This window comes from Ictalurus furcatus, chromosome 6 (assembly GCF_023375685.1).
Source record: "Ictalurus furcatus strain D&B chromosome 6, Billie_1.0, whole genome shotgun sequence".
NCBI classification, from domain to species: domain Eukaryota; kingdom Metazoa; phylum Chordata; class Actinopteri; order Siluriformes; family Ictaluridae; genus Ictalurus; species Ictalurus furcatus.
The window spans coordinates 12,639,436-12,667,219 of NC_071260.1; the positions used below are offsets into that span (position 1 = coordinate 12,639,436).

At 38.3% G+C, this 27,784-nt stretch overlaps 4 protein-coding genes across 8 annotated transcripts; 2 read left to right on the forward strand and 2 right to left on the reverse strand.

The window, feature by feature from the left end:
- Positions 1-778: 778 nt before the first annotated feature.
- Positions 779-5,603, forward strand: dnaaf1 (dynein axonemal assembly factor 1). Of its 2 annotated transcripts, XM_053626536.1 has the most exons (10): positions 779-978; positions 1,114-1,198; positions 2,634-2,725; positions 2,806-3,027; positions 3,261-3,427; positions 3,551-3,672; positions 4,032-4,204; positions 4,274-4,764; positions 5,186-5,239; positions 5,325-5,603. In XM_053626536.1, the coding sequence occupies exons 1-10, from the start codon at positions 894-896 to the stop codon at positions 5,544-5,546; spliced, it is 1,713 nt and encodes a 570-aa protein (XP_053482511.1). In that variant the 5' UTR covers positions 779-893; the 3' UTR covers positions 5,547-5,603. The 2 variants fall into 2 exon arrangements, with proteins under 2 accessions (XP_053482511.1, XP_053482510.1); XM_053626535.1 differs by having other exon boundaries at positions 781-978; positions 4,032-4,764.
- Positions 5,604-9,743: 4,140 nt separating this feature from the next.
- On the forward strand, positions 9,744-13,289 carry LOC128608644 (putative nuclease HARBI1). Of its 4 annotated transcripts, none has more exons than XR_008386101.1 (3): positions 9,744-10,346; positions 11,280-11,551; positions 11,901-12,585. XR_008386101.1 is itself a non-coding variant. In XM_053626538.1 (3 exons), exon 2 carries the CDS (start codon positions 11,285-11,287, stop codon positions 12,353-12,355), a length of 1,071 nt encoding a protein of 356 aa, XP_053482513.1. In that variant the 5' UTR covers positions 9,744-10,346; positions 11,280-11,284; the 3' UTR covers positions 12,356-12,380; positions 12,613-13,289. The 4 variants fall into 4 exon arrangements, 3 of the variants coding, with proteins under 3 accessions (XP_053482513.1, XP_053482514.1, XP_053482512.1); XM_053626538.1 differs by adding an exon at positions 12,613-13,289 and having other exon boundaries at positions 11,280-12,380; XM_053626539.1 differs by having other exon boundaries at positions 9,744-11,001; positions 11,280-12,585.
- Positions 13,290-14,256: 967 nt separating this feature from the next.
- On the reverse strand, positions 14,257-18,226 carry LOC128608645 (putative methyltransferase DDB_G0268948). The gene is made up of 6 exons (XM_053626540.1): positions 18,024-18,226; positions 16,749-16,909; positions 16,423-16,636; positions 15,935-16,035; positions 15,256-15,393; positions 14,257-14,866 (listed from the first exon to the last, which is right to left on the reverse strand). Exons 1-6 carry the CDS (start codon positions 18,132-18,134, stop codon positions 14,776-14,778), a joined length of 816 nt encoding a protein of 271 aa, XP_053482515.1. The 5' UTR covers positions 18,135-18,226; the 3' UTR covers positions 14,257-14,775.
- Positions 18,227-20,876: 2,650 nt separating this feature from the next.
- Positions 20,877-26,525, reverse strand: LOC128608647 (uncharacterized). Its single transcript, XM_053626541.1, has 6 exons — positions 26,344-26,525; positions 24,989-25,149; positions 23,717-23,930; positions 22,584-22,684; positions 21,484-21,621; positions 20,877-21,341 (listed from the first exon to the last, which is right to left on the reverse strand). Exons 1-6 carry the CDS (start codon positions 26,452-26,454, stop codon positions 21,251-21,253), a joined length of 816 nt encoding a protein of 271 aa, XP_053482516.1. The 5' UTR covers positions 26,455-26,525; the 3' UTR covers positions 20,877-21,250.
- Between the last annotated feature and the right edge of the window lie 1,259 nt (positions 26,526-27,784).

Below are 27,784 nucleotides of genomic sequence, written 5' to 3' on the forward strand. Positions count from 1 at the left end.
AAAACATATCAAATGTTTAAACTGAGTATATATACCATTTTAAGGAAAAAATAAGGTAATTTTGAATTTGATGACAGCAAGACGTCAAAAGTTGGAACAGGGTCATGTTTGCCACTGTGTAGCATCTCCTCTTCTTTTAACAACAGTCTATATATGTCTGGGAACTGAGGAGACCAGTTGCTGGAGTTATGGGAGAGGAATTTTGTTCCATTCATGTCTGATACAGGATTCTAGCTGCTGAGCAGTCCTGGGTCTTCTTTGTCATATTTTTTTGTTTCATGATGGGTCAAATGTTTTCAGTTGGTGAAAGGTCTGGACTGTAGGCAGGCCAGTTAAGCACCCGGACTCTTCTACTATGAAGCCAAGCTGTTGTAATAGATGCAGTATTTGGTTTAGCATTGTCTTGCTGAAATATGCAAGGCCTTCCCTGAAAAATACGTCACCTGGATGGAAGCATATGTTGCTCTAAAACCCGTATTTACCTTTCAGCATTGACGGTGCCTTTCCAGATGTGCATGCTGCCCATTTCATAGGCACTAATGCACGTCTATAGATCCCAAAAATAATTTAAAATTTCGATTCATCTGACCACAGAACAGTTTTCCATTTTAAATGAGTTTGGACCAGAGATGATGGTGGCGTTTCTGCATCATGTTCACATAGCCTATAGAAAATGGATGGGACTATAGTCATAAGTTTCATTCATATTCTTTTTTTTTCGCTCCCAGGTATCACAGTTTCGTCACATTTTCGTCACAGTTTCGTCACAGTACTCGTCACAGGTATCCATAGAAACAGGATACAAATTTCACAGTTAGGAACAGGGTCTAGCTGAAAAAAAAACTGCACGGTTTCATTTTTAGTTTACTTTCATTAAATCGCTTCAAGCAAAAATGCAAACAAGGCTGTGTTCAGAGTTGAGCTCTGGAGTAGGAGATCGGGCTGAAAAAAACGCGGAAAATGTGTTTCAGTCAGAAGGTAAAGTATCATAAAGTAGCTAGCTAAATTTACCTCAGGAGATAAACTTAGCTCTCTGATTACCGGCTAATCCCTTGGCTAATTTATTTCAACAACACAAATGTCTATTTTGTCATTTGTGAATAAACGGCGCAGTGGAAGAAGCTCAGAGAAGACCTGAGAATGTTCCAGAAAACGGCACCGAGGCTCTCAGTGTGACTAAAGCACCACCAGGTCCCAGGTGAGGTCCAGACTGAATCCTATTTATTTCTGTAATAAATATAATTCGGAGAGGAAAGTTTGTCTCAGGTCAGGAAGAATTCATAAAACATTTTTCTGAAGAAAAGAAAAAGATGTATTCAGTAAAACCCTCCAAATTTGTCAAGATTTGTCACAATTTTGTCAGAAAAGTGCTCTTGCTCTTCTTGTTTTTCTATGCAGTATAAAAATATTGTTTTGTCGAAAAAGTCTGAAAAAAGGTTTTAGTTTTAGAGTAACAGTGAATCCTGTACTACTACTACTACTACTACTAATACTACTACTAATACTACTAATAATAGTAATAATCGTAAACTTTATTTATATAGCACATTTAATACTTATAAAATGGAGCTCAAAGTACTTTACAGTGTTAAGTTAAAAAAATAAATAGTAGGGTGAAGTCAGATAAAATGGGCCATCATGTAAAATGGGCCAGATAAGGTTGGAGCCTCACAGTCCTTTAAATTTTTTACAGCCAATCACAATAACTGATGTTGTTGCTACAACACTAGTTGACATATAAAAATAGTTTTGATTGGTCTGAGGTTCTTAAAGTGGGCGGGGCAGAGTGTTATATGAAGCAGGTCAGAGAAATTGTATGGTTAGTGAGCATGAGGTAGTAAATTTCATTCATCACTAATAAGCGTAATAAAGCAATTATAAGTAAGCTTACTAATGAAGCAAAAGGTTTATGGACAATGTTTTGACATGCTCTTTCAAATAAACGTTTAAATTTAAAAAGAAACTTTGATTTTTGTGAAAAAAAGTCATTTTAGGTAGTGGCCCATTTTTGCTGACTTAACCCTACTATAGGCATAATACATTTATTCATTACATTTATTCAATTAGCAGAAGCTTTTATCCAGAGTGACTTACAATAATACGAATGCAAGAGTGAGAGAAAAGCAAAGATAATAATGTAAAATATAAAAATGTATAATAACGAAAAAGTTTAAATATTATAGTATGCTATCTTTAATAATCTGTGAGCATTGTAATGTTTCACACACAATAAAAACATAAAAACAACGGCAATGACAAAAATCCTTTATATTCATGATATTGTGTTATTTTTATTTTTAAACTTATTACAATTTTGAACCCCCCCCCCCCACACACACATCATAAATCCATTTTGATTTCTCCACACTTTTCAGCGATAAACTAGAAAGCAGCGACATGTTGTTGTTTTTTTAACTACTAAAATGCGTAGTGCGGAGGTCACATGACTTCCTGTATTTCCACTTTATTTTTGTAACTATTTATAAGTTAATAAAATAAATATGTCATGTACTAATGTATATATGACAGTGTTTAAAATATCTTATTTAATACACATTTAACAACACAGCTGTGTCTTATATGAGCTGAAATCATTTCTATAATGAACAGATAATTATTATTATTTTTTTTAGGATTAGTAAGGAGTTTTTAAGGGACCACTGCAAGCGCAACAAGCTGTACTTGACTCCTAGGTTAAACGACACGCTTTATCTCCACTATAAAGGTGAGAAGAGTTATTTCTTTGCAGCCCTGCAGCTGTGTAGTGCACAGAAATTAAACTGTACCCATGGTGTGTGACAACAGGTTTCAGGGTAATCGAGGGTCTGGAGGAGTACACCGGCCTGCGCTGTCTCTGGCTTGAGTGCAACGGGATCCAGAAGATTGAGAACCTGCAGAACCAGCCAGAACTGCGATGCCTTTTCATCCAGCACAACCTCATTCAAACACTCGAGAACCTGGAACCGCTCGCCAAACTCAACACGCTCAATATCTCAAACAACTACATCAAGGTCATCCAGAACATCTGTGAGGAAAGCGCACACACACACACACACACACACACTCTCTCTCTCTCTCTCTCTCTCTCTCTCTCTCTCTCTTGCTCTCTCTCTCTCTCAAAAAACAAAAACAAAATGCAGTTTGTCAGTCAACCAACTGCACCTTGGTATACAATTTTCTCTACATAAGCATTTTATTTTAAATTGATATTTAAAATAATTTAACCCTAAAAAATACTTAACCCTACTCTTGTTTTTCAGCCTGCCTAAGTGAGCTGTCCACACTCCAGATTTCCCATAATGCACTGGAGAGTGTGAGCGATGTGCAGGAGTTGTGTCACTGCCCCTCCATCAGTGTTCTGGACCTCTCACATAACCGCCTCAATGACCCAGAAATCCTCACTGTACTGGAGGAGATGCCCAATCTGGTACACACACACACACACACACACACACACACACACACACACACACACACACACACACATGTACATAATGTAAGCTAAAGAATGTTAATTGAAATGGGAATGAATTACACCTATGCATTTCAGAGAGTGTTAAACCTCATGGGTAACGATGTCATCAAGAAAATTCCCAACTACAGGAAGTCGCTAATTGTTAGTCTGAAGGTGCTGACTTACCTGGACGACCGTCCTGTGTTTCCTAAGGAGAGGTGAGTACGGATGGCGTTATGAAATAAAGTGTTAAAAATAAATGTAATAAATTACATTTTGAGACGAGGATACACCAGTCAAACCTTTCTCATGCTTTATTACAGTTTAAAAACTTTTATTGCCACAGACTTCACAGAATGATAATGAATAGTGATTAAATAAGGAAAACATATTTAAATCACCAAGGAATTTATTATCTGCTCAAGCTCAAATCCTAATGTGAGTCTAAAAGAGTGTCTCCAATATAAAAGCCTTAAATATAGACAGCACAAGTATTGATGTATTGTAAATATAGCTAGTATGAAACGTGTAAACATATGAAGTGTAAGTAAATGAGTTTATTTACGTATCTGCGCAGGGCCTGTGCAGAGGCTTGGGCCATGGGAGGTTTGGAAGGAGAACGTATAGAAAGAGAATTATGGCAAACGAGAGAGAGGAGGAAGATTGAAGAGAGTCTGGACGCGTTGAGACTCATCAAAGAAAACGCACTAGCGCGAAGACGAGCTCGAGAGCAGCAGCAGGAGGAGAATGGTGCGCACATATATCCTTTTACATCCCTTTTCACTCCCGATTCTAATCTTGTTACACTCGGTACTTCAGGAATGTCCGAGCCTGTAGAAGGTCAGGACATGTCTGGTGAAGACCTCGAGCAGACTGAGCAAGAGCAGAAGGAGAATGAGGATGTCATATCGGAGGAGGGGGAGGAGGTCGTCCAGGTCGCAGTAGAGACGCTCCAGTCAGACCCAGAGATGGAGCCGGTTCTGTCCTCAGCTTTAGACGTTAAGCAGGTGCAACGATCTGGTTTAGGAACAGATCCAATTCTCCGGTCAGGGTCAGACACAGACAACGGTCTGCAGCAAGTGTCTTTAATAGAAGAGGTTCATCCTCCAGAGCTCACTGAGGAGTCAGGACAAGAGCAACACCAACATCATGTAACATCAGAGAGGAATCAGAAGAGCAAACATGAAGCGTGGACTGAAGCTGAAGAGCTACGCTTGGTATCTGGCACATTGGGTCCTGTCACTGAACTCGTCCCAGACGATGAAATACAGTCCATCGTCCTATCAGACGCTCCATCACTCAGCATCAATGTGAGTTCAGCCGTTTCATCTGAAACTCCATCCGCATTACATTTATACACCAAAGAAACTCCTTTTAAAATTACGGCTCAAACATTTGCACATTTTCTACTGTTAGAACCTGGAACCGAATGTTTTAGCTCACTAAACGAACAATTCAACATCATTAGCACGTTTTTGTCAGTAGCTGAGTTCATGGCCGTGAGTTTTTTTGCTCTGTTTTGCCACCTAGTGGAATAACAGAGATTACCACTCAGCATTCATTCAGTGGGTCAGATCAGAACCTTTATCAGGCCAGAATCCGATCCGAACCGTACACTTTCTCATGTAGCTCTGCTTTAACGTTAACCTCCATCAGCTATAACCTCAACACATCACCTTTTTCTTTCATAATCATGTCTAAATGCTTAAAATTGAGTTTTCTTTTCCTCAGGATCTTCCTGATCTGGACGATCTGGACGCCGTAGACATAGAAACAGCACCGAAGGTAGGCCGGAGGTTTATCCAAAGTTGATTAGTGAATGTTTTTTTGTCTTGTTTGAGTAAGTAGGAAAACTGACGTGCTTTTTCAGGTGTTTCGTCCAATAATCGAGGTCATCTCAGGCAGCGACAGTGACTCAGAACCGGAAGGAACATCTCCTGGATACTTCTCGCTCTTTGGTAACGTTTCTACCAGAAATGAGAGTTTGATTTTGACCAATCAGAGAGCAGCAGCGACGGATCCCCGAGTAGATGACGAGCAATGCGTGGCAGAAGGAAAGCAAAAAAAATGGCTGATTGAGGAGCTGGACTGATGTTTATGATATTTATATGTAGAAATGAAAATAAATTATTCTCTTATGACAAATCAACACGAATAGCTTGAAATTCACTGGGTTTAAAATAAAACACAATCGTCAGCTTAGAGGCATCTACTAAATATTAACTTAAGAGCAAAATTAATTAATAAAACAATTCTAAATTGTATACATTTTCACCAGCATTTAAAATATGTCATTTTAAATATGAGACCTTGTGACGCAGGCAGAACACGGGGTGTGGTCACTGCTCCCACCACGACATATCAGAGACTCCTGATTGGTCTGATCAGCAGTGGGCGGGGTCAGAGGAGATTCCGAGGTGTGGTCGGAACACATTTCATAAAGGTTCCTCGAGAACTGCGTTCTCCGTCCTCCGAGACTCCGCCTTTAAAGACTCCCAGAGTTCTGCCGCGTTACCACGGCAATTGAACAGCACACTGCTCACACACCACTCGAAGGCATCCCAGGATGTGCTGTAAACACACACACACACACAGTGCGAGTCACGAATATGCATCACAGTAAATCATTCTCTTCAGAGCAAAATCAATCCCAAAACAAGGCATAAGATCTCGCTGTTGTATGTTCTCTACAGAAGAATGACATAATTTTGGAGAAAGGGGTGGAGCTAGAGCAAATATATTATAAAGAGGTGTGGTTAGGAGGTGAAAAAAATTGACGCCTTAGCTTGAAGATCACTTCAGTTTAGATTAAAGTGTCTGGTGTTTGTAAATCTGAACCAAACAGGTAATTTTGTCTGCACACGCACATACACACACACACACACTCACACACACACACACAGGTGCGCATACCAAAACTTGTGAAGGGGTCTTGCGTTAGCAATGTGAGTTATTTTATTTTAAAATGACATGACTATAAAATGTAATTGAAGCTATTAAACTTTCATGTTGCTTTGGTTCCATGGTCTATCCATACGCTCTAACGGTTCTACGCAGAACCCTACAAGAAAATGTTTCCTATTAGAGAGGAGAATAGAAGAGAATAGAACCCTTTTCAGAGGATAACAACCCTTAATTATCCAATAAACCTTTAAAGAACCCTTTTTTCTGTGAGTGTATTTATCAACTGCGTAAGTGTGCGGTGCAACTCTAAATTATGCCTCATTATTTTCTTTTTAATATCTAGAACCTGTTGGGAGTTTACCATTTACCCCTCGATTCCTGGTACACTCTTAGAACGGGGGATTCTTCAAGAGTTCTTTAAGGGTCCGTTTAATAATTAGGGGTTCTTAGAGTCTTAAAATAGCACTTTTAAACAACTCTTCAGTTGTCTCTCTGGGGGAACGCTTAAAGTCTCTATGTAGAAGCCTACAGTAAAATGTTTCCCATTAGAAAGGGTTCCACGTAGAACCCTTTTTGGAAGATAAGAAGACTTAACTATCCAAATAACCCATAATTAATTTCTGAATAGCTGTTTTTTTCTCAGTACCATTAAACTTGAAAACTATTGCTCATTAATTTCTTTTTAATACCTAGAACCTGTCAGAAGGTACACTTTAAGGTTCTTCAAGGGTTCTTTAAGGGTTCATTTAAGAAATTGATGAGAGTGTGTGTGTGTGTGTGTGTGAGCCTCACCTGCTCATGGAGTCGATGTCAGGGTCGTTGTCAGTTTGGCTGTTCACGTCGTCTCCAAGAGACACCAAACACTGAGCAAAGCCTCGATACACAGAGACACATGATGGAGGAACCACAGAACCCAATACAGAACCACACACACCTGACAGAGAGAAAGAGTGTTTGTGTGTGAGAGAGAGAGAGGTGGAAGATAAAATATCGTGTTCTATTAGAAATTCTGATTTACTGTATTGTATATTATTTATTCACCACATGGTCTGTACAGTTGAGTGCAAAAGTTTGTACACCCTTCAGCAAAAATGGCAGTGAAACTTATTTAGATCCAAAATAAAGGGACTAATCTGCGTGTGCGGTTATGTGCTTAGATTAATTGTAAACCAGAAGCTATAGGGATGCAACTTTTTGCACTCTGTTGCATATGCACTTTATTTACCCAGTGGATAAAAGGCTTTACATTTTACTGCATTTAACAGCAGTGTTTCATCCTTGAATAATTTTTTTTCTGTTTTGTGCTGTTTGTCTGATCCATGGGTGTGTATTATTACATTTGTGTGTGTGTGTGTGTGTGTGTGTGTGTGTACGTGTACGTGTGTACATCAGTGAGGGTTAATCCAAGGATTACAGCCAGAGGCCAAACCTCATCTAATGTGACTGCACACACGTCGCTCTCTCTGTGTCGCTTCTCACACAAACATTCACTGTCTGCCGATCGTTTGTTTCCATTCTGTTATACTGAGACGTGCTGTTTTTAACTTCTCAGCACCATCATCGTTTTTTAACAGTCCGAGGTACAGCTGTAACTTTAATTTTTCCGCAGCCTCAGGACAAACAAGTTTGCGCTTATTTGTGGTTAAGAAGCTGCGTGTGTTTTTTAACTTGAAGAGAGAGAATAAAGAGAGGCTGGTGATGGTACGACTTTTTATAGCTGCTATAAGGTAAGTGAGAACAGGAACTGAATGTTATCCTGTGATGGACTGGTGTCTCATTTGTGAGGCTCGGCCTCCCAGGGATATACCCCAGATCCGACCGCCATCCTGACCAGGATAAAGTATTCACTGAAGATGAATGAATTACAGAAAAATTTTCACAAAGATTATGAAAAACAAAAAATATTTTAAACTGTTGGCTCCAAAGAAATTGATCTATTCAAGGTTGTGAATTGATTTCCAAGGCTGAAGGGATTTCCAGACTTGTACATCCTGCATTATCCCTTTATGTAGACTCTTAATATGTGTGCGGCAATTGACAAAATTTTATTTCAATTTATCTGGAGAGGCAAGTCAGATTATGTTAAAAGGAAAACAGCAATTAGAAGTGTATCAGAAGGAGGACTAAATGCTTTAGATTTTAGCACTATTAATAATATCTTTAATATTAGCTGGTTCAAGCACTGTCTTTATGAGAATAATTTCCAAAGGTTCTTTATCCCCAATCTAATCTTTAAAAAATGTGGTGGTCTTAATTTTTTTTTACTTACCTGTGATTTTAAATGCACTAAACTCCCAATTATGTTGTCTAACTTTCACAAACAAGCTTTGGATACATGGAAATTAGTCTACAAACACAATTTTTCTCCCCACTCCTGTGTTATTAGGAATAATCAATATATATTATTCAAAAACAAGACTATTTTCCGGAGCAAATGGTTTAACAAAGGTTTCATTTTTGTTACAGACGTAATAAATCATTCAGGTGACCTATATAATTACACTGTATTTGTTAATAATCTTGGGATGAATGTCTCCTCAAAAGAATATTTTAAAACTCATTCGTTGTATTTCCCTGAAACTCCTTCACCTTGTTAAAAATGAAAAGATGTATAAACCTGTAATTGGTTCTCTACCAGATCTCACTGTTGGGGGCCATTCAATCAGGGATAAAACATTTAATAACCTTTAGGCCTATATTATAAAAATCTTAACCAAATAAAAAAGCGTTTCACCTAAAGCAATGGTGAAGTGGAACAGGATTATCCTTCCCTTTTTTCAGAATCTGTGGTCAGATATAAATAAATATGTAATTCCTAATAAAGTCAAAGAAACTCACACCTCCAGGGTCGGGGGTTCGATTCCCACTGTGGCCCTGTGTGTGCGGAGTTTGCATGTCCTCCCCGTGCTGCGGGGGTTTCCTCCGGGTACTCCGGTTTCCTCCCCCAGTCCAAAGACATGCATGGTAGGCTGATTGGCATGTCCAAAGTGTCCGTAGTGTATGAATGGGTGTGTGAATGCGTGTGTGCCCCGCCTTGTGCCCGATGCTCCCTGGGATAGGCTCCAGGTTTCCCCGTGACCCTGAAAAGGATAAGCGGTATAGAAGATGGATGGATGGATGGATGATTTTAATAGTAAGTTTTAAAAAAGGGTTTTCACCATTATGCTGTTTTTGTAAAGAGGAATCAGAAACAATCTTACATTTCTTTTTCAGTTGTTATTATGTCAAACTGTTCTGGTCCCAAATTTTTTTGTTTCTTTTTGAGTTGTTTAACAAGTTTGTCACTATAACAGATATAGCCTTATGGTTTTGTTTATGGAGTGTGAAACTGGTTTATTGGAAATGAACAATATAATTAAAATTCTTATTTTATTTGTGAAAATATCATATACATAAAGCAAAGTATATGTTAACTGTACCAAAAGGTAGACTATTTTCCACTGACTGAAGACTCTCTAATGTCAATGCAGAACAATCGTAAAGCTGTTAAGACATCTCAGCTGTTAAAGATGATAGGCTACTTGATGTATTAGATGTATGATTGATTTTTGACATGAGATGCAGAATTTTGATTTTACTGTTTTGTAGATTCGTGTGTTTTTGTACGGCTTTGTATTCCCCTACTGTTATTTCATTAATAAAAAAATGTATTTAGATGTCTATGGAGGTAGCAAAACTGACGATAAATGAAAGTTCACAGTCCACGCGAAAATTAGCACGCGCAAGACAGCCATCCTATGGGTTTCCTTGGAGATGGTGACGTAGAGGCGTACGCTCCGGAACAGGAAAAAAGCCGGCAGAAAGTCTCCAGCTGCAACCGTGATATGAAGTGACACGGAGACCAAATGGTCTCTTTTAAACAGTTAATTGTTTACAGTTTAAAGAAGGCAGCAATATAAAGTCGAGGATGAAAACCGCAATGTTTGTTTATGTGGATGAAGGCGGTCACTCCTCCGTTACCAAGCAACAGGAGAAGATTAAAAATTGAGTGAGTAAACATTGGTTTCTAAGTGTTTACTTTGAACCACTACAGTAATTCATTATTCATGCCAGTAAAAAGTTATTTATTGACGCTATCTATTGCACCCAAGTAACTAAATATGATTTATTTGATCGGTCATTACATATGAACATTGAAGTTCAGTTGCATTTCAAAGGATGTAGACTGGAAGAAAGTGTAACGCCATATAATGAATTAAGTGTCTAATTAAACACTACTCCCGATTGCTATCATAACGATGATGACTTACTTGAAATAAATAAAGATGAGGACTTACTTAAAATAAACACTGTGCTTGAGTGTCCAAAATCACATCCTATTCACTATATCCTCAACTGCTTACACATTCATTCATTCATCTTCAGTAACTACTTTTATCCTAGTCAGGGTCACAGAGCCTATCCTGTGAACACTGGCCCAGAGGTTGGAATACAACCTGCATGAGAAGCCAGTCTACCGCAGGACACCATGCCATACACATTCACACACAAGTGCAATTTAGTGTCACCTATACACCTACAAGCATGCTACTGGGAGGTGCAAGGAAACCAGATGACACCCACATGGCCAAGGAGAGAACACTCAGTCTTCCACACAGACAGTAACCAGAGCTCAGGATCAACTCAGGAGCCCTGGAGTTGCTGTATGTTTCCCACCAGCTATGTTTCACAGACCTCTGGGGGTCCCGAAACACCACTTTGAGAACCCTAGAAAATTTATAGACCCCATAATGCACTTATTGTTTGAAGGGAATCAGCAGTAGGCTACCATTTCAGATACAGCTCATACTTAAATGGAGATCTACATAAGACTGAAATAAATACGAACTGTCCTCACTAGCTGTTTAATTCTGCAAGTAATATATAAAAAAATAAAATCTGTAAGGTGTTTTTATTTTATTTTTAAATTTACTATCTACAGGAGTAATGGAGTACATGTATTTTCTACGAAGGCGGAGATACAAGGAGCGTGTATATCGTCGCTGGAGCTCCTTTCTTGGCTTGACCGAGGAGGAATGCCAGGAAAAGTTGCACCTCTCCAGTGGCATGGTTTTAGAGATATGCCGCCTAGTTGCAGATGATGTGGCCAATCCGTCAGGCCCCAGTGCTCTCCCTGTGGCCGTGAAAGTCACAGCAGCTCTTGCCTTCTTTGCTAATGGTTCATTCCAGAACACCTTGGGCTTGGTGACAGGTGTAAGTCAGTCAGCTATCAGTTGTGCTATACATGTCGTTTCTTCCAGTCTAGTCCGTCATGCTGCAGATTATATAGTCTTCCCTGCCTCATCCGAGAGCCAGCTCAGAACTAAGCAAGATTTCATGTCTAAATATGGATTACCTGGGGTTTTAGGTTCAATAGACTGCACACACGTGCAGCTGCGTGCACCCTCTACCGAACCTCTTAGTTATGTGAATCGATTGGGAGTGTACTCCATTAACATCCAGGTCGTGTGTGATGCAAACTGCTTGGTGACACATGTTTATGCCAATTATCCAGGATCTTCACATGACTCATTTATCCTGGCCAATTCTGTTATTCCTACAGTGTTTCAGAGGGGCAGCCTGGATGGGTGGTTGATAGGTGATGATGGCTATCCTTTGAAGCCGTGGCTGCTTACACCATACGTTACACCAACAACCAGAAAGCAGCATGTTTTCAACAGTGTTTTGAATAGGGCCAGGTCAGTGATTGAGCGAACTTTTGGAATGTTAAAAATGCGTTTCAAGTGTTTGGACCGTTCAGGTGGTACGTTACAGTACAGCCCCAAGAATGTCAGTGCATTCTTTGTGGCATGCTGTGTACTTCACAACATTGCCACACACCATGGATGTCATTTTGACCTTACTGAGGAGGCGTTACAGGACTTAAGAAAGAGAGAAGCAGAGCTTCATGAACCATGTGAGGAGACTGGAGAGCAGCTAACTGAAGCATGGGAGGGACGGGACAAGCTAGCTGCACAGCTGGTTCTACAAGTAAATGAGGCACCACAGGAGGATTAAACTGACTACAAATTCTAACCATTAAGTAAGTATTAATGTAATGCCTTCACATATCATGGGTTACTTGCACTCAGGGCTATGACGTATTTCCATTTTGAAATAGTGCAAATCTCGTGACTCCGGTAGCACTATTTATATTCAGCAGTATAGCGAAATGTCTAACACTTAGGGTTTTTATTCAGGCATAAAATAAAGTGTTGAGCTAATGTTAGCTCGGATGTTTGTTTTCATTAATAGGTGTTTTCTTACCTTCATAGTAGTTTATATAAGGTGTAAGGTGCAGCATAGTATTGCTGGCTCTCCAGATGTGGAACCTGCATGGCTACGAGGGAGACTAACATTTGTTAGCATTAGTCAGTCTCCACAGGATGCCTCATTAAACATCAGCAGCATGTCTAAAGGCCCCCAGCGCACTCTGCAACAAGGCTGTGTGCTGACTTTTCTCTTGCCTACCTCTCTGTTGAGCATGACCCTTTACTCAGCCCATCTCCTCCCTGACTGCTTCAGGATCAGGACTTTGCACACCACCAGCGTACGAAGCTTACACCATTGTGATGAAAATAATGTTTTGTGCTCAATAATTGACTATTACTGCACAGTGTTGCCACAGTTAAGCCTTTAAATGTTTTAAAGGATAATTTGGTAGAACAATAATAACAGTAGTTCACAAAACATTTTTATGTATGTGAAGTTATCTTGCAAACATTGTAGGGATTAAAAACAGTATAGATTTATCAGATTGCTGATATTCATGTGCATTTTGACATTTACTGGAATGTGGTTAATAGGTAAGCATGTTGGCTTAAATGTCCATTTCCAGAATGCTGCTGGATCATACTATTACCATTTTAGAGTCATTTTAAGATATGAATTTTATTTATTGTAAGCTCACATGCCAAATATAACATTAAAACAGGTATTTAATTTTCAACTTATTCTGTGTGTTAATTTCATAATTACTCTTCTATATAGAAAGTTTGGTAATTAACCAGTGAGTTTAACTGTCTCTGAGCAGTGAAATCAACAAAATGTTTGGGACTCCACTGTATAAGAAACAGCCTGAAATCTGGCTGTGCGATATGGTGATGGATATTGAAGGAGGAAGGAAATATGTCTATCGATAGATATTTTTCTATATTGTCTACACTCACCGAGCACTTTACAGTGAGGGGAAAAAAGTATTTGATCCCCTGCTGATTTTGTACGTTTGCCCACTGACAAAGAAATGATCAGTCTATAATTTTAATGGTAGATTTATTTGAACAGTGAGAGACAGAATAACAACAAGAAAATCCAGAAAAACGCATGTCAAAAATGTTATAAATTGATTTGCATTTTAATGAGGGAAATAAGTATTTGACAGCCTCTCAATCAGAAAGATTTCTGGCTCCCAGGTGTCTTTTATACAGGTAACGAGCTGAGATTAGGAGCACACTCTTAAAGGGAGTGCTCCTAATCTCAGCTTGTTACCTGTATAAAAGACACCTGTCCACAGAAGCAATCAATCAATCAGATTCCAAACTCTCCACCATGGCCAAGACCAAAGAGCTCTCCAAGGATGTCAGGGACAAGATTGTAGACCTACACAAGTCTGGAATGGGCTACAAGACCATTGCCAAGCAGCTTGGTGAGAAGGTGACAACAGTTGGTGCGATTATTCGCAAATGAAAGAAACACAAATTTTATGCACTACACTGCTGCCACATGATTGGCTGATTAGATAATTGCACAAAGGAGTAGGTGTACAGGTGTTCCTAATAAAGTGCTCACTGAGTGTATATTTCCAATGACAAAAAAAGCACCACATTTTAGCAGCCAGTTTGTGTCAAGTTCAGTGCTGTGAGATACTAGCAGTGTGCTGTAATAAAAACAAGCACTTCCAAATAAAAGGAGAAAAAAAAGGAGTTTCACTGGTGTGTATTTCACAGAATTATCAAAAAGCAGTCATAAATGCATGTAGTTATTTTGTATATGTATTTTTTCTTCAAAAATCTTTAGAGAAAATGTAATAGTGTGATGTCATTTCAAGACCTGAGATTATCCATATCATGCTACAAGATTTTGTCCATATCCATAAGCTATGACTTGCACATAAATTTCAGTTCACCTCACATCAAGTGTTTCTCACCCTCTGGCAGCACTCTTCTAGGCATGATTCTCTGGGATTGCATAATTAATCAGATTTAACATTTGAATGTAATGTTCAGAGCAAGAGTCCAATTGTAAAATTGGCAGAAAGTGTTCCAATTCTTAATATTTCCTAATATTTACTGTGCAAATATGTGGTAGATGAGGTTGATGTCTACTGATGACAGGTTCATTTAATAGTGCACAAATGTGATTATACCAAATGTGAAATGACCATCAAAAATATCCTGTGACCATCTTGTTAGTCCTCCCTCAATTCAGAGTGGTTCTCTTCACTGTGGTTTACATGCCAGCACACAATAGAAGTCTGTCATGAACTCTAACTTAGTGTCAGGTGATGAGACGCCCATTTCCTCTAGAAGCCTGAAACAGAATGGAGGCTGAATGTGTTAAAAGTTGTATCTATAAATATAATGCATATAAAAATGTCTTTCATAAGAACAGATTTACTGTAAAGCACATCACATGTAAATGTTGTATCTGCAATGAAATACATCAGCACATGCTGATAGAGGGAAATAATAATCAACAATGGTGTGGAGTGATAGTGTTACCACTGAAAAGTTAATTATTAGTTTATTCTACTTTGCCAATGAATACAATTTCTGAATTTTAACACAGAACATGTTGTACTTTTTTGTCTGTTTATACTTGCATCCTGAAACATCCTCAAGACAAATTAGTTCCTGTTATCATGTTACAGAAACTATATAATACTATATAATCTATTGAATTATTAGTAAACTGATTACCGTGTCCTCATTGACTCTAAAAGAGCAGCTGCAGCTTGGGGATCTTTCTTAAAGTAGGTCTGACAAAAGGAGTAAGACTCCACCAAGCCGACGGCACCTGCAACCGTCATCTCCATCTTCAGTGGAATTCTTTCAATCCTTCCCAAGAATAGATAGGTTAAGTCAAGACAAAAAGGCTATCAGGAATGTTAGTTATGACTCTAATGTAGTATAGTTTTCAATCTAGTCTACTGTATTGTTGGCAAAATACAATGTAAAATATGAATAAAACAATAATAGACCAGTAATGTTTCTTTTTTTCTGTACAGTATTGTTTGCAAAATGCATTCATGTGAAATATGAATGAGCGTAAATAATTTATTTTCCTACTGTACACTGTAATATCCATAATTCAATAGCTGCAAGAGAAATTAATTGCACCCGAGTCACTCACCCATAGGTATTAGTTATAAAATAACTAAGCTATCACATATGTGTGTGAATTATTCTGACTGCCAGTTATTCACTTACAGTAGCCTAGGTTATTGGGTTTTGTTGAGAAAGATTTTTCAGTGGTTGGTCTACATTTTTGCTGCACAATTATTAAATCTCTGGTGCTGCATTGGATTAATATTACTGCATAAAATGTGCTTAAAAAAAATAAATGCCTGTGCTCACACAGTTTGTCATTTGAATGTACCTCTCTTTGTCAGGGAAGGGTATAGCATCTAATAAAGGCTGCAATCTACTTTCGGCCACCGCCAACTGAGGACTAGCATACGGTTTGATAACCTTCTTCACCTGAAGAAACACAAACAGAAAATACCACTGTATCTTACAAATCAATTTACATTATTATAGTAATAAATATACAAAGATGGTTCTCAAGTGGCACAAAAGTGGCACATTTTCTTTAATGGTTCCAATTTCATTTATTCATATTTGCATAAGAATGCAATAACTAAACTAACTGTACCTTTGAGTGACACATCCATTAACCCGTTTCGTAACCCAGTCAACTTATGAGCAGAGATTTGCTTCAATGAGGTAGTGAAAGCAAAGTGCTTCTTTGCATGCTTTACTCACTACGTCACACCACCATTCCTATTCTGGAGAAGTCTGAGGGGACGTTACCTCGCCAAAAGGTGCTCCCTAATATTTTACAGGTATTGTCATTTAAGTTCTCACCTCTGCAAAGACATTGTTCAGTTTGTCACCACAGGAGCCATAATGCAGGTTGTACTCGTCAGTGTAGCCCAGAAGAGCAATACAGCCGTGAGGCTTCAACACGCGTGCTGCCTCCTTCAGGAAACGCTCAGTATCAAACCAGTGCGCTGCAGATGCTGCAGTCAGTAAATCCACAGAACCATCAGGAAACGGCAGCTCCTCAGCTGGACCTAACCTGTGATGAGCACAATGGCAATTTTAAATGATTCACAATGCACAATGTATCACCACATTAAACTTTTCACATGAACCATAGAAGAGACAGCAGAAAAGGCTTCATGGTAGACCTGTAGGTGACATTGGCAAACCCTGGCACTGCCCGGGCTTCCTCCACCTGGCACTCGCTGATATCAATGCCCACCACTTTCTGGAAGTGAGGAGCGAGCAGACGAGTGTTCTGTCCCGTCCCACAGCCCAGGTCCACAGCAAGCTCATGAGGAGGTCCTTTCTATCAAACAAACCATATTTATATTTACATATTTTACAGATACTTATAAAAAGTGATTTATAATTGAGCTGATGAAGGTTATCTGTCTTGCTCAATGGTATGGCTCGGTAGCACACTGATGGTGCCAGGATATGAGCCCAAAAACTTAAGCCACCACACATGAATTGCATTAGAGGAGGAAATGTGTGTGAATTAGATCCAGTGTAAAGTATTTTACAAATAAACACCACACTTCAATTAATAGTTTGTGTCAGCTCATCCTGGCAGATTACTGACAAGCATTAAAAAGATGATTTTTTCTAGACAAGGCTCTTTCAGGTCACAGATAACCATCCTTGGAATTCATTCATTCATCTTCATTAATCAGTTTAGGATCAAACCATGGAGCTGGGAGGTGGCAGCACCTCCCATGCTGCATTCTTGGAACTGTTAAGTTTTATTTGAATTTTCTAAAAAAACAAACAAAAAGTAAATACATCATACACATGACACTGAATGTGAGGTATCCACACTAAAATATAAATTTCATGTATTCAAAATAAAATCTATAGTATAATATGAATATAAGATATAAAGTTAGAAATATTTGCTTCGACTTGATTCAGGGTCAAAACCTTGTCTCGCTATCATAAAACTTTATAATTCCAAGGTCATTTTCTTAATGTCATTGTTGCATGCAGTTTGGATATTCTGTGTGGTCTGATAATGTTTTTCCCCCAATTTATTTATTTATTTATTTTTTTTTACCATTCTTACACTTTTGCAACATGCAAACTTATATACTTAGACATATTAACAAATATTTCAATGAGGTTAGTCTTTGTCTAACTGTCAGCATTACATTTTAAGCACTTTGTTATAATTACACAATGTTTGCACAACATTACAGGAATGTTTGTAGCATTAGAGCATAAATTCCTTATAATCAGTAGAAAATATGTTCTCTGGGTTAGCTGGGTTTAATGGGGGTTTTGTTTTGTGGTGTTAGTGCAGGAAGGAGCCCAAACCCTGCAGTGCTGGAAGGCAGATCGACACATAAAGTTTGATCTAGGGCTATACATGAAATCCATGATTAATGAACATCTGTCTACTTTAGATATTAAGTAATGCCTACCTTTTTGTTCAGGTACTCCAGAATGAGCCTTGTAACTCTATCAGGTGGAATTATGCGATACTTTTGGTAAATTGAGGCATGGTATTTCTCCTCAAACAACCTGTGGGCCATGGCAGTCTCCTCTCACTTGAGTTTCTTCTCAAGAGTGACTCAGCAGGTATTCAGCTCATATGCTGCTCACACTCTGGATAATCATCACCAATGTTCCTGGGTAATAAGTAAGTTTCTTCAGACAATCATAGAATAGGATAATAGTTATTTATAATGAAATAGATCTTTCAGTCCTATTTGTTTGCTATGTGTGACACACATAGTGTATAGTGTATACAACACAATGACTGTTGATTTGTGCTTGTCCTTCAGTGTTTAGCTTCAATGTTGGGAACACATTGATTTGAGCTTTATTTAAAGTAGTTGTGTCTCCATAATAGCCACTGGAGGAAATATGGCACAAGAACCTTGCATTATAAATTTAGACATGTGTCCCAGCAAAGACACACTGCATTTGTAATTTACGTTTGGCTACAGGTAAGTTATTTGGCACTGTGCCATTATGTAGTGACTGCAATAATTACATATAAAGTATACTGTAATTAATTTTTGTAATTAGTGTACATTGTACATATATACACTGAAAGGTGAACTAAACAACACAGGATTGGATCAACGTTCTAGCGACAAAAAAATAAGTAATAAGCATTTGTATTAAATATCAGCAACTGTTTTTCACATTGGCCAAAAATGGTGAGCAAATTACAAGTCAAATAATTTCAAATCAAAGTAATGCTTTCATTGACCAATGAGAAAACCCAATCATACCTGCCTTGTAAATTTTGCTCAGTAACAGTCTCATTTGGAAATATGTTTACTTATTAAACAGATATTGTTCTAGACAAGGATTAAAACTTTGCCCCAGCTACATAAATCAGTGATTCTCTTTAGGATTAATGTATCATTGACTATTACCAAGGATTTGCTTATTAATGATCAAAACCCCTGTATTACATTAAAAAAACAAAAACAAAAAAAAACACTGTTTCCAGTCATTTTAAAGAGGAACCAGGCCTGGACAGTTTTCTGTTCAGATGTCTAGAAGATCCAAAGCAATGCCTGTCTTCAAGTAAACAATAAAAGCAACTACAGACCAGCTATGACTAACATCTTAAAATGCAACATGAGCCAGTTTGGTTGAGCTAATAATTTACCATAAAACCCTTACTCAGGGCAACCCTTTATAGTCCTTAAACAACATGAGGCAGCCCTTGATGGCAGTTAAGAGCCCTTGACCACCCTTAACAGGCAGAGTTTTACCAAGCCCTTTACAGCCCCAGGCAGCAATTGACAGCAAGGTAAAGCCTTTGACAGCCCTTGACATCTCTTTAAAAACCCTAGACAGCCATAGGCAGCTGCCTACATTGCTAGTCAGCCCTTTAAAAGCTTTTGACAGCCAACACATTTCAATATCCTCCAAATGCCAAGAAAAGCATAAATCATTGTCTCTTTAAACTAGAAGGAAACTGTTTAGGAATGAATAAATATAGAGATGTGCTCCTTTCTGTCTTGGATGGGTGACATTAAAATAACACTAAAAGCCTGCAATATGTAACATTGTTGTTAGAGGCAATTCTATTAATTTCACCTGTGAGGCAGCAACCCTACCCTCTGTTCCATCATGCCACCAGAATACGTGTTTCAGATCTAAAATACTCTAAATCTAGACCAGGGTCCAAGTCCAAAGAATCATTTACAAGAGGCTGAATTCCCACATAAATGGAGGCAGTCTTTTTCAATTTCATTTGTCCAGTCCTAATACTGTATTTTCATGTTAGAGCATGCAAATGATTAATCAAATAATCAAAACACACTTTGATAATGTTTACTTATTTACATGTGCGTGAAAGATTGGCCTAATCCGATGGATCATAATGAAACGATAGGAACAAATATGGATAACAAGAGAATCCTGCAGATATGTGGGTGTGGGGTATTCCTAATAAAGTGCCCTGTGAGTGTATGTCAAGCTTTACTTGCAAGCAATCTTTGCTCATTGTTTATGTGCTTCTTGGCATCTGGTGGAGTTTGGTTAATACATAAGCTACTTAACTGTACATTTCCAGAATGCTCCCTGCCCATACCTTAACTGTACTGGCCTCATTGAATCCTCATTCAACTATCCAGCAAGTTAAACACCTTCACACAATGACTTCCAGAACTACAAGGTGATTGATGTTCAGTGTAACGTCATCGTTTAAATGGTGTGTAACTCAAAATACAAATACTAACACTGATACAAGTTATGAATTATTAATTACTGTATCCAAGTATGCAAGTTTTGAACTACAGTCTCAAAAGATGTGAAATTACTTCTGTAAAACAGAATTTCATGTTAAACAATGAGATTTCTACTGCAAAAATGCACTTAACATAATCATGAACAATGAATAAACTAGACAACCTAAAAGGAATGCCTTATCAATAACTTTAAACAAAATATATCCTTGGCTTTAAGAATGCTCATAGTGCATTACAACTTCTGATTACCTTTCTGAGTCACTGTCGCTTACTAATGAGGTCACTTCCTCTAATTATACTGCTATACCTCATATGACCACAAGAGGTCGCTTGACTACATAATGAAAAATAACTGACCAGGACATTAAACATTTTAACTTCAACATACTGATATAATACAATGTAAGCATGCATGTTAAATATACCAAAAGAGACAGATCCTCCATTCTCAACTTCTATTATGTATACGTTTCCTAATTAACTAACAAACTGGCGAGTTGAATTTTCTCTGAGCAGTGAAATCAACAAACTGTGTTAGACATCAGCGTTCCACGACCTCGGAACCACCTTAAAAAAAGGTTCTGACTTGCACATAAATCTAAATTCCACACACACTGCTTTTAAGCATGATTATCTTGGACTAGATAAAGTTTGAATGTAATGTAAACATTGGTATGTAATGTTTATTTTTAGAATGTAATATTCAGAGCAAGAGTACAATTGTAAAATTCAAAGAAACTGTTACACATGTAAATAAAGGGTTTATTAGCTTTTATAGTTTGACTATACTTCTGGACACGATTTACTGTCTTAACATTTTGTGTGCAAATATGTGGTACATAAGGAAGATTTCTATTAATAACAGGTTTATTTAATAGTGCACAAATATGCTGTGACCATCATGTTAGTCCTCCCTCAATTCAGAGTGGTTCTCTTCACTGTGGTTTGCATGCCAGCACACAATAGAAGTCCGTCGTGAACTCTAACTTAGTGTCAGGTGATGAGACACCCATTTCCTCGAGAAGCCTGAAACAGAATGGAGGCTGAATGCGTTAAAATTTGTATCTATAAACACAATGTATACAAAAATATCTTTCATAAGAATAAATTTACTGTAAAGCACAACATCACAAGAGATGATTATATGGAAAGAATAAAACATCAACACCGTTTCATCATTGACTCTAAAAGAGCAGCTGCAGCTTGGGGATCTTTCTTAAAGTAGGTCTGACAAAAAGAGAAAGACTCCACAAAGCCAACTGCGCCTGCAACCGTCATCTCCATCTTCAGTGGAATTCTTTCAATCCTTCCCAAAGAGAGACAGATTAAAGGTTAAGACAAAAATAGTATCACACCAACTTTAGTTCCGACTCTGAATTAATATAGATTTTAACATACATTACATTGTTGGCAGCATGTAACATGTAAAATATGAATAAGTAAATAATTTATTTTCCTACTGTGTACTGTAAACCATCAATAACAACAAGAGAAATGAATTGCACCTCAGTCACTCACCTACCGTTATTATTAAAATAAATTGAACTAAGCAATCACATCTGTAATCACCCTTGCTTGTGGGAAAATGACACACCAGTTGTGTGAACCACAACTTATATTGAAAGTGACACACCAGTGAACTGTAGCTCTTGGATGAATTACTATCCTAACATTGGGTAATAACCCTGGCCTAAATGCACTATTGTGCTCTAATACAGCTCAGAAACAATACTCCACTTCTGAATGATAAACCCACAGATTCAAATAATATATTTTGTTTGGTGGGAATGAACACTTCACTAAACTGCAATGATCAAACTTGGTTTTTGGGTCAGACACTGGATAATGATAATGTCCACAGTATTGAACAAGAATGTAAACGCTTCATGGTGTGGACAAGATCAACTCTTACTATAAAAGTAAACTCTACCCAGTATGCCAGAGCTTCACATCAGGCATCTTTGACCTCCTTAAGTTGTTGCCTTCATGTTAGTCGAACATGCATTTTTTTGGCTTTGTTTAATTTTGTGCAATGTGAAACAATAAAAAGTATCTAGTTATCTCAGAAGATGAATAAAGCATTCAGTATGACCAAACAGGAGGCAGATATAAATTGAACTGATTAAACTAGTGGCTTGCACCAAAACTCTTGGTGAAATACTGCAAAAGACTAAAAAAAAAACTACACAAGCATTGGACTGATGCTACTGCATAAGATTTGTGTTAAAATAAGAGGCTGTGCTCACACAGGTTGTCATTTCCATGTACCTCTCTTTGTCAGGGAAAGGTATAGCTTCAAATAAAGCTTGTAGTCTACTGTCAGCTAGCACCACCGGAGGAGTAGAATACGGTTTGATAACCTTTTTCACCTGAAGAAACAGAAAATACCATTGTATCTGATTATTATAGTAGGAAATGTATATATATATATAAAAAACAATAATATAAAAAGGCAACTACGCATTTGAGTGGCAATGTATCAATACATTTTCTTTAATAGTCCAGGTCCAGTTCATTTCTTTATATTTGCATAAGAATGCAAATATTTGTGTTTGAGTGACAAATGGATTAACCCGATTTGTCAATGCCATTTTTGCTCATTTTCCTTTGAATGAGATCAATGTCTGTTTCAAGAAGAAAAAGAATTGGTTGAGTGAACAATCACAGCCGTGAGAACATACACTATATTCCAAGGAGTATGTGGATACTTGAGCATCAAACCCATAAGTGCTTGTTGAACATTCTGTTCCAGATTTAACCTCCACTCTTCTGGGAAGGCTTTACACGAGATTTTGAGCGTGTCTGTGGGGATTTGTGCTCATTCAGTCACAAGAGCATTAGTGAGATCAGGCATTGATGTCAGGCAAGGAGGCCTTGTGTGCAGTCAGCATTTCAATTCAGCCCAAAGATGTTCAGTGGGGTTGAGGTCAGGGTGCTGTGCAGGACATTCGAGTTCTTCCACACCAACCTTGGCAAATCATGTCTTCATGGATCTCGTTTTGTGCACAGGGCATTGTCATGCTGGAACAGGCTTGGGCCCTTTCATTCCAGTAAAAAGGGAAATCTTAAAGCTACAGCATAAGGTCAATCTAGTCAACGGTGTGCTTTCAAGTTTGTGGCAACAGATTAGAGAAGAAACACATGAGTGAGATGTTCAGGTGTCCACATACTTTTGGCCATATATTGTATCTCTTATTCCTGCCCCCAAAACCTTAATTCAACTTGACTCATGAGCAGAGCTTTGCTTCTAAAGGGAGTGAAAGTGAAGCGACGCTGCATGACGCTGCATGACGTCACACCACCAATCTGGATTTGGCCATCCTATTCTGGGGAACTCTGAGGGGATGCACCTGTCTAAAAGGTACTCCCAAATTTGACAGGCAGTGTCCTCCAGTTCTCACCTCTGCACAGATGTTGTTCAGTTTGTCACCACAGGAGCCATAGCACAGGCTGAACTGGTCAGTGTAGCCCAGAAGAGCCATACAGCCATGAGGCTTCAACACACGTGCTGCCTCCTTCAGAAAACGCTCAGTATCAAACCAGTGCGCTGCAGATGCTGCAGTCAGTAAATCCACAGAGCCATCAGGAAACGGCAGCTCTTCAGCTGGACCTGACCTGTGATAAGCACAGTGGCAATTTTAAATGATTCACAATGCACAATATCACCACTAGGGATGTCACGATACCAAAAATCTAGTAGTCGGTACCGATACCACCAAAAGTATACGATACCAATATCGATACCACGGTGTGGTTTTAAAAAAACAAATAATAATAAAAGAAAAATAATAGTAATATATATATTATTTTTTTCTTAAATAAAATAAAAACTCCTGGAGGACATCCTCCTCTGGCTAATACTGGCAAAAAGAGAGAGAGGGGGGCATTTTAGTTATCAAACACTGCCTGACAGTGACTAATAAAACAGTGCTAATCTCTCTCTCACACACACACTCACACACACACACACACACACACAAGTTTAACTTCACTGATATGGTGGCAGGCCAGAAAGATTTATTAAAAGCATGAACATTTCAATAATTATTAGTGACATTAGGCTACATTTTGCTGACAGGACACGGGCATGGTGGCCCATTAGGAGGTAGTTTATAAAATTTCAATGTGTTAGCGTTGTTAAATAACTGGCTATCGCAAACATTACATGGAGCATAACGTTAGCTGGTTTCACGGCCACAATGCCAGCTGCCTCAAACAAACAATACAGGGCCCGTCTTTCAGGTGCTTCGCCAAATTTGAGGAATTTCCTCGTTTTGTTAGAAATGAATGATAGCATTGGTTGCACACCGGCAACAGATGCTACCTTTCCTCTCTTTGCCTCTCAACAAGTCAGGGCAGAGCTAAAATTGTCACCGTCTTCTGTAGTCTTTCCCGTGTGCTTGTAGGCGTACTTCTTCTTCTTTACTACTTGTGGACCGACTAAAACACTTGTGTGTATTTGCTGCCCCCATCAGTTCCAGAAGAATTACAACCACGGTACCATCATTACCAACGGTACCTACACTACTGCAAAAAAACAAGTACCGTCACGTTTTAAGAATGTTGGTACCGACTTGGTACCGAAGTATCGGTTCTCGTGACATCCCTACTCACCACATTGAACTTTTCACATGAACCATAGAAGAGACAGCAGAAAAGGCTTCATGGCAGACCTGTAGGTGACATTGGCAAACCCTTGCACTGCCCGGGCTTCCTCCACCTGGCACTCGCTGACATCAATGCCCACCACTTTCTGGAAGTGAGGAGCGAGCAGACGAGTGTTCTGTCCCGTCCCACAGCCCAGGTCCACAGCAAGTTCGTGAGAAGCTCCTTTCTACCAAACAAACCGTATTTATATTTACTTATTTCGCAGACACTGATATACAATGCGACGTACAAGTGAGGTGAACAGATGAAGGCACACTGACGGTGCCAGGATTTGAGCTCACAAACTTAGGCCACCATAATTAAATTGCAATAGAGGCAACTGGATTTTTTTTCTTTTTTGAACCTTCCTACACTTTCATAAGTTAAGAAAAATAAAACTAGTCAGTCATTCAATAAAAACAAAAGAAAGGCCTCAATATAAACAGAGGATGCGCCGTTCTGTGCATAACCATAAGCAGTAAACAAATGGCTGAGCTCACAAAAGATTAAGGAAACATAGACCAGTAGTATTTTTTCAGAGGACGAATGCTGGCTTTTAAATTGTAGTGTAATGCCGAGCAACACTTATAGCTCGTTGGCTGAGGCACTTAAAACTATTTTAAAATAGCAGTTTCCCTGTGTGACATGCTTGGTGTCCATGATCACCTGTGTAGATTTTTTTTCCCTACTCCGTTTTCATGTCACACCATTTTCTTGTCACCTCAATAAATTTATATCTAGTTCACCTTTTCAGAAAATTTTCTTTACATTTTGTCCTTTTCAGGTGCTGTTACACCACTACATATTTTTATTGGCATAGAAGTGAGTCAAAATGACTTCCATTTCAGCCTTTGTTCCTTTTTCCTCATTGTTCCTTTCATGTTCCCAGCCGTCTGTGCACTTGATCTTTTATTGAGATTTGTGGGCGTCAGTACATGCTAATGATCAACATATGCACAGAAGCACGAAGAAAATCAAAGCCTTTTTTTTTTAATTTTGTAAATCCAGTGTTAACTTTTAGTTCAGTTTGGCTTACGCAAACACGTACACAAATCTTTTCAAAAAGACTGATAAATGAGGCCCATTGTTGTTACGCCATGTTTGCACAACAATGCAGGAACATTTGCAACATTACAGCATAACCTTCTTATTAGTCGAAAATATTCCTAATGTTTTGATACTGTTCTCTGTTAGCTAGGTTTTAGCTAGTATTTTTTTGTCGAACATTAGCTGATGAACTGAATCAGGTGTGTTGGTGGAGGAAGGAGCCCAAACCCTGCAGTGCTGGAAGGGAGACTGAGACATATGATCTGGGGCTTTATTTTAAAGCCATGGTTAGTAGTATAAAATTAAGGACAACAAGAATGAATATCTGTCCTACCTTTTTGTTTAGGTACTCCAGAATAAGCTCCAGAACCCTATCAGGTGGAATTATGCGATACTTTTGGTAAATTGACGCATGATGTTTCTCCTCAAACAGTCTGTGAGCCATGGCAGTCTCCTCTCACTCGAGTTTCTTCCGAAGAGTAATTCAGCAGGCGTTTTAGCTCATGTGCTGCTCACACTCTGGCTAATCATTAATTTAAAAAAGAGAACAGAGAGCAATTATCTACTGCACAATCACTTGGGTAAACATTATATGTTGAATGTTATTAAATATCCTTAATGACAATGGAGGCTGGTGTAACTAGTGAGTATTTTCCTGTGTAATAAATAAGTTTATTTACTGAATTATCACACATGTTTAGAGTAGGTCAATATTAATTCATTCTGGAATAGTAATTTTAGTCCTGTTTGTTCATCAACAGAGACTCTGTCCACTTTATTAGGAACACCTGTACATTCATGCAGTTATCTAATCAGCCAATCATGTGGCAGCAGCACAATTCAAAAAAATAATCATTAACTGCATGAATGTGCAGGTGTACAGGTGTTCCTAATAAAGTGGACAGTGAGTATACATTGAAGGTACATATTTTGTACCACCCAGTGCCTAGAGATTTGTCGAGATTAAGGCACTTGTCCCTCAGCTTTTATCTTGAATCTTGGGAAAATTTGTTTTCTTATGAACATTATAATAACTTGAATGAATGTGAATTGACATTGCAAAAATAAAGCTGTAGTAGAATAATATAATTGATAGTGTGACTGATACATTGCCTGTGCTGGTATAATCTGTAGCAAGCTATAAAAAAATTCAGCTTGGTGCTTTATTTAAAGCAGTTGTTTGTCAGTAATAGCTACTAAATGAAATACAGCAGGAGACCCTTAATCTTGTATTACAATTTTAGACATATCTCCCATAAAAGAGAAACAGCATTGGTTATTTACTTTCAGCCACAGGTAATTTCTTGGCCAACGTTTATATCCTAGTGGCATTATGTAGTGACTTATTTATAAAGCATTACTGTGATTAAAGTCACTGAGGATTTGAAATGATGTACATTGTACAGATATACACTGTACAGAAAAGTGAACTAAACACAACCTAGCTTTGGCTCACAGTTCTAGCTGCAAAAGATAAGTACTATACTGTAAAAGGAATATAGCATGGTGTTTAAACAAGGCGTTGACAGTCCGCTGTACTGAGCTGGAATATCCCTATATTTAAATACCATATCACAGTACGTCGCATGCGCATAGCCGAGCTCATTGCATTGTGTTCAGTTCTTTAGTAACTTGCTGCAATCTCTGACCTGTCAGCTCATTTTCACTTAAAAATGCACCTAAAGTGACTCTATAAACAGCGGAGTTAAAAATGGTTTATAAAAAAGACTAAAATATACTAATTTGTCTTATGTATCTCATGCCAACTTCATATT

Excerpts from the sequence above, each read along its gene's own strand:
- dnaaf1 (XM_053626535.1), top strand. The coding sequence starts at position 894 with ATGCAAACAAGGCTGTGTTCAGAGTTGAGCTCTGGAGTAGGAGATCGG. Across the intron at positions 4,765-5,185 it reads CTCCATCACTCAGCATCAAT|GATCTTCCTGATCTGGACGA; the intron begins GTGAGTTCAGCC and ends TCTTTTCCTCAG. Across the intron at positions 5,240-5,324 it reads ACATAGAAACAGCACCGAAG|GTGTTTCGTCCAATAATCGA; the intron begins GTAGGCCGGAGG and ends GTGCTTTTTCAG.
- LOC128608644 (XM_053626538.1), top strand. The coding sequence starts at position 11,285 with ATGGAGTACATGTATTTTCTACGAAGGCGGAGATACAAGGAGCGTGTA.
- LOC128608645 (XM_053626540.1), bottom strand. The coding sequence starts at position 18,134 with ATGGCCCACAGGTTGTTTGAGGAGAAATACCATGCCTCAATTTACCAA. Across the intron at positions 15,394-15,934 it reads CCCTTCCCTGACAAAGAGAG|GATTGAAAGAATTCCACTGA; the intron begins GTACATTCAAAT and ends ATTCTTGGGAAG. Across the intron at positions 14,867-15,255 it reads TTAGAGTCAATGAGGACACG|GCTTCTAGAGGAAATGGGCG; the intron begins GTAATCAGTTTA and ends ATTCTGTTTCAG.
- LOC128608647 (XM_053626541.1), bottom strand. The coding sequence starts at position 26,454 with ATGGCTCACAGACTGTTTGAGGAGAAACATCATGCGTCAATTTACCAA. Across the intron at positions 25,150-26,343 it reads TGGAGTACCTAAACAAAAAG|AAAGGAGCTTCTCACGAACT; the intron begins GTAGGACAGATA and ends TTTGTTTGGTAG. Across the intron at positions 22,685-23,716 it reads TGAACAACATCTGTGCAGAG|GTGAAAAAGGTTATCAAACC; the intron begins GTGAGAACTGGA and ends CTGTTTCTTCAG.